Below are 6,000 nucleotides of genomic sequence, written 5' to 3' on the forward strand. Positions count from 1 at the left end.
CTCTGAAGATGTGTTTGTGCTGTCCATACTTGTATTAGTTAGACCCTTACCTCCTTTGGCAAAGGCAAAGGTCTGACAAATGCTTCATTACCCTATCATAAATTGTTACTTTGACGATTTTCAGAGCCTCAGTACAGATGCAAGTACGAACACCATTCCTGTCGTCGTCCCCAGAGAGCCCTCTGTGCCAGCTTCCTGTGCTGTAACAGCAGCGTATGAACGATCCCCTTCCCCGGCCCATTTACCCGAGTGAGTATTGTTCCACCAATGTTCTGCTATGTATTAATTGGAGTGACCAGTAATGTTGTGTGAGATTTACATATTGGTGGCATTTTTACAGGGATCCCAAGGTGGTAGAGAAGCAGAGGGAAAACCACAGTGTGGACAGACTCCCTTCTACCCTTACTACAACCGCATGTAAATCGGTGCAAGTGAATGGAGCTGCCACAGTGAGTACCTTGCTCCTGTCTTCCTCTATAGCAGGGGAGTCACAGGGCTTCCTATGGCAAAAAGACGTGGTACTGTCTTGCATCATCTCATTTTTAATCAAATCTAATTTTATGGGTTTTTATTTGTGTCATGGGTATTGTTGCTTTGGTACAAATAATTATATACTGATTACTCTAATTTTTTTCTCTTTACCACAACCTTGGAGTCCTTCTGTTTATTTCAATGTGGGTTGCTGGAGGTTTCTTGAATAGTAACAAGTTCATACTCCTGTTACTCGATAGAATTTGTGATCAATTCAGCCATTACTAAGTATGTGTCATGTGTGATAATGAATTAAACAGAACAGCCAGGAAGAACAAGATTGGTGACCTGTTACCCTGTGGACCCAGCAAGTTTAAATCCCAGTGGTTCTTCTTGTCTGTAGTTTCCATCTTTGGTAAATCTAGTCTCTTTCTCTTACTCTGATTTGCATCTTCAGCTTGGTCTTTATCTGTTGCCTTTTTATTTGAGAGTGAAGCCTTGAGCCCACTTGGTTGAGTCTTTAAAGATTTTTTAGTGGAGCTGCCAGTGGCTCACATCTGTAATCCTCGCTACACAGGAGGTGTAGAGATCGGGAGGATTGAGATTCAAAGCTACTCTGGGCAGATAGTTCATGAGGCCCTCTCAAAAATACGCAACGCAAAAAAGGATCGACCAAGTGACTCAGAGGGTAGTGTGTCTGCCTGGCAAGCATGAGGCTCTGAGTTCAAACTCCAGTACAACAAAAAAAGGGAAAAAAAAAAAGGATTAAAATTATCATTAGTAAATGGTTTTATGTTTTTGGCTTTTGCAGGGGAGGTATTGGTACTGGGGTTTGAACTCAGTGCTTCACTCTTGCAAGGCAAGCCACTCTACTATTTGAGCGACACCTCTAGCCTAATGTTACCCATTTTTAAAAGGCATTTCTGTACTATCCTGGTGGGAAAATTATGGTGCAGGAAAAAGTTTTATAAACTCTTTAAATAAGTAGCCATGACCCCATCACTTCATGTGTAATCTCACGTTTGTCTGTTTCTAGGAATTGCGGAAGCCCAGTTATGCAGAGATTTGTCAGAGAACGAGTAAAGAGCCTCCTTCCTCCCCATTGCAACCCCAAAAAGAACAAAAGCCAAACACTGTCAGTTGTGGGAAGGAAGAAAAGAAGCTCCCTGAGCCTGTGGAGAGATACAGGGAGTCCCCTGCGCTCAAGTCCACTCCTGGAGCTCCCAAAGATCAGAGGAGGCAGCCTGGGCGCCGACCCTCACCCTCAGCTGTTGGGAAGCGTCTCAACAGAGAACAGAACACTCCCCCCAAGTCTCCTCAGTGAAAACCGGATGCCTGGGAGGAGGGGTCACAAAGAGCTATACTCACCACACACAAAACTCTCCCTACGCAGTACAGAATGAGTTGCTGGTTAGGAGCTTGCAGTGTCTGAGAGGCCTGTGGGATGCCTGCAAGTTAGTTTTCTTCTGTGAGTTGGATTTTTCCCCTCTTGAAAAAAAAATCTATTTTTCAGGATTTAATTGATATAAACCTTATTTTAGGTTGGTGCTTAACTGGAGGTGATGCATAAGTCTGATTTTTTTTTTCAGGATAGAAAATGCATTTATCCTAACAAATTGATATTTTTTATTAAGCCTCCATGTGGCTCTGAATGCAACTATATATAGAGATTTTCTAAATTAAGGGAACTATGCTACTTTTTTTTTTTGTTGTTGTTAATAAAATAACTGGTCTGCAAGTGCATATGTTTAGGTGTCCCAACAGATAGATGAGGGCTAATGGTGCTGGCAGGGGCACCCTCAACCTCACAGCGGAAGGGGCTGATAGTTTCAGGGCACCAACATAATGGCATAGGAGCTGGGTTTTCATCTAAACCCTTAACAGGTGATTCTAGCTTTAAACACACAAAAAGATATATGTATATATATATAGTCCTGTTTTGATCTAGTGGGCAGAATAAACCTGCAGAGAGCACCTTAGAAAAGATCTGAAGAAACCTTTGAGTTTTAATGTACTGCAAGCAGGTAACCAGCTTCTCACTCCAGTTTCAAGTGGCTATATGTAAAATAAATTTAAAGCACATTGTGAATAGAACCTAAGTGAAAATATAAGCTTTGTTGCCCACTGACAAAGATACCATGAAGTTGTACCATGATGTTGTTTTGAACCCTGTGAGCTGGCTGCCTGGCTCCTGGCCTATGCGCCTGCTCCATGCACATTTCTGTCCATGTTCCCCAAGCACTCTTGTTGGAGAGTCCACATCTTAGTCAGCTCCATGTGGACATCTTCTTGTACCTCTGCACCGGCACATGGATTTAAAAGTATGTAACCGTGAGAGAATGGTGTTGGTGGTGTTCCCCCTCTTTGGCTGGTGAAGGACAGAAATTGCTGGTCTTTTACCTCCAAGGTGAGGGTCTCATTGATTTACTTCTAGAAGTGCTACACTTCTGAAGAACAAGGATGCACTAAAGTTAGCAAGTTTATAATAAAGTTAAATATAAATTATTTTGTTTTAAAATGCCTAACATTTTTCTTTAAGTATTCTAAGCAGCAGACGTTAAAATATTTCCTGCTAAATGTAACCATACAGTTTATCCCACAAAATGTTATGTAACAAGACTGAGGGGTTTTTAGAAGAAAAATTATTTCCATCCAATATTTAAAGACTTGAATTTTATTTAAACTTGAAAATGACTTTGCCTTAACTTTTGTATAAGACAGCTTAGAGCTCATGGAGCCCGGCCCCTGGTTGGCAGGAGTGGATCAGAGTTACTCAGTTACCGTGTGGATCTCTTGTTGTTAGATTGCTGAGTAAGCATACTGTAGTACAAGAACTAGCAGTAGTTTTTGTAATATACCTTACAGATCTTCAACAGTTGATCTTTTTTCAGATTGTTGAAAAATCCTGTAAATGCAAATAGTCGATACTGTATTAAATATGTGCACTTGGGAGTGTGCTTTGCTTGTACAGTTGTAAATAATCAGAACATATTAAAAAGGTACCCTACAGAGAAAAATCTGATAAAAATTATTGATATATTATAAATGTTGCTGTTGACCTGGATGTAGATAAACTAAATGTTGTGGTTTGAACATTATTTTAATTTGTTGAGGTTATTTTTTTTTTCTCTTATACTGGTGTGTTGAACTGATTCTGCCTCTGCTGCAAAAGGGAAATGGAGAGTATTATTAAAGCCTTTAATGTGCTCATGACTTCAAGTATGTAAATGCATACTAATCATATCTAATGTGAAAGGGGCTTGAACTACAATTTGGAAAGTAGAAACTGGCAGGATCTTCAAATGAAAGTAAAAAATAATCTACTAATTAAAATCATATATTGCTAAGTGTGATTTAATTTATCCTGCCAGAGGAAAACATGTCTGATGTATGTGACCATTTCCTTCAGAGCAATTGCCATTATTCAGATACACAGAATTACACATAGTGCTAGTATGTTCTAAATGCCTGTTAAAGGAACATGGGAATTAAATTTCCTTGTAATTGTCAGCTCACTGACATAAAATAAAAGTCAGAAATAATCTCTTAAAACCCAAACTAAAGCTGGAGGGTCCTTCATACCACATTTTGCTGGAGGAGGGGCCAACACATTGACAGCCATCCTCATTCTCAAATCACAATGCTCATAGGGTAAGTCCATGGTTTTTAATGAGAAATCCTTTCCCCAGGAAGCAAGCATTGCAGACGTGTGTGGGTAGGGCCAGCTCTGGTCACTCACTGTATCTGTCGGCTGGAAGTATGTAAAGCTCAGCAGCTGCACAGGAGCCAGTGGGCACGTGGCATAGTGAGAGTGCTGTTTGGTGAGTGCTGCTGCCGTCTGGACAAGTCAGGACACTGTAATTACTGCTTAGCCAGTGACCATCTGGCATTGAGAACTGACACTTGCTCAGATGTGATATTTATAGCACTCTTTTTAATTACGCATAGATGATATGCCAAATAGCTATATAATGTCCAAAAAAAAACCTTTCTGATAATTCTTGGCGATTTTTCCGCTCAGAAAAAGGAGTTATCATAATAGGAAGCTGTGAGGGTGCATGTGGACTGTTGCTATGTCATATACAGCTAATGATTTGTGGTTTTCATACATTTTTTTAATTTACTCATTCCTTCTAGTGTCTCAGTTTATAGAATCAGAGACACAGTAGTCACAAATGACATTTTAACTTGTAAAGTTGTGTGATGATACTTATCCTTTGGAAATATAGGAATAAGAATCTGGCTCTGTTTCACCAGACATGAATTGCGAGTAATTGCTCTCTTTAAAAGTTGGTGTCATGATGTCTCTGAGCAGTCCCTCCTGTCACTGCATCACTGGTGCCACTGCTGGGTGGCAAAAAGTCTTATGTTGCTGTATTAGTCAGGATTTCTGCAGTTTACATTTAAAAACTGGTTCAGTGTATCACAGCAGGTGACAAATGGTGCATACCTGTCTTTGTATCCCCTTCAGTGAGCTGTAGTTGTGGGTTTGTGTGCTTTGTAGCCTGTTACACACAAAGCAGCAGACAATCGAAGATTCCAGAAGCACTAACAGCTGCCAAGTCACAGAATGGGAGTGTCATGTGGAAGCTTTCTTGAAGGTTTTTGTTTTTGTTCTACTTCTTTTCATTAAGACTGGAATCAAGCTTACGTGTAAACTATTGGTAATTTAAGTTTCCTTTTGTGTCATTCAGTGTAAAACTGTCTAATTTGGAAAAAATGTAGGTTATGAAAAATAAAGATTTAGGCACTGTTCAATTTATCTTTTGATTTTTTAAATTAAAATTTTCTTCAAGAATCTATATTTTTAAAATGATTTTTTTTTTGTCTCTTTCCATCGGTGTGCAAGAGGAAAATACACAAGTGCCAAATGTAGTTTGAGTTGTAAAGGTTTCCCAACCCCGCCTGTCAGTCAACCACAGTGTAAGAATTCCCTCTCATGATAGGATCAGTGTTCATGCATGTAGTCGTTACACCCGAGTTTTACCACAAAGATAAATGTCCCTGGATCAGGATTTTTTATTTCTTTTATTAGAATTGTGATATTTCTCCTGACATCTACAGTTAGTGGAGTTGATGTTGAATCACTGTGGTTTTCAGGTCATAAACAAGTTGGATCTCAAGGGCAGGGTAGCTAACGCATAAGCAACAGCGCTGCCTGCAAAGAGCTGAAGATGGGAAGAGTTCTTCGTTACTGATTTTAGTGGGCAACTGATCTGAGTCAGATGTTGGTTAACTGATTTTCCTCTTCTGTGAATTGCCTTCTCATACCCTTTATCCATTTTTCTACTGGGTTATCTTTTTATTGAAGTACCTGTTGTGACTTTCTTTGTTTTGGAGTTTTTGTTTTCAGTTACTAGGTAGTACAACTTAGACCAGTCCATCTCCTTTGTGGTGAGTCTTGATCTTGTTTAAGAAGTCTTTCCCTATTCCAGAGTCATATTTTACATATATTTGTGTTTTAATCCAGTGGAAATTTTGGTCTAGTGTATATGTGTGGTCTGAGGTAGGAACTCAATTTTAATTTTT

At 39.5% G+C, this 6,000-nt stretch overlaps 1 protein-coding gene across 7 annotated transcripts in view; it reads left to right on the plus strand.

Moving 5' to 3' along the window:
• Positions 1-5,271, plus strand: part of Larp4b (La ribonucleoprotein 4B) — a 91,939-nt gene extending 86,668 nt beyond the window's left edge. For all 7 annotated transcript variants that reach the window (XM_074056762.1, XM_074056761.1, XM_074056760.1 and 4 more), the window contains 3 exons: positions 125-249; positions 341-449; positions 1,508-5,271. In XM_074056762.1, the coding sequence (XP_073912863.1) occupies positions 125-249; positions 341-449; positions 1,508-1,795 (522 nt within the window). In that variant the 3' untranslated portion in view covers positions 1,796-5,271. The remainder of the gene's footprint in view (positions 1-124; positions 250-340; positions 450-1,507) is intronic.
• Positions 5,272-6,000: the final 729 nt, after the last annotated feature.

This window comes from Castor canadensis, chromosome 15 (assembly GCF_047511655.1).
Source record: "Castor canadensis chromosome 15, mCasCan1.hap1v2, whole genome shotgun sequence".
Classification (NCBI taxonomy): domain Eukaryota; kingdom Metazoa; phylum Chordata; class Mammalia; order Rodentia; family Castoridae; genus Castor; species Castor canadensis.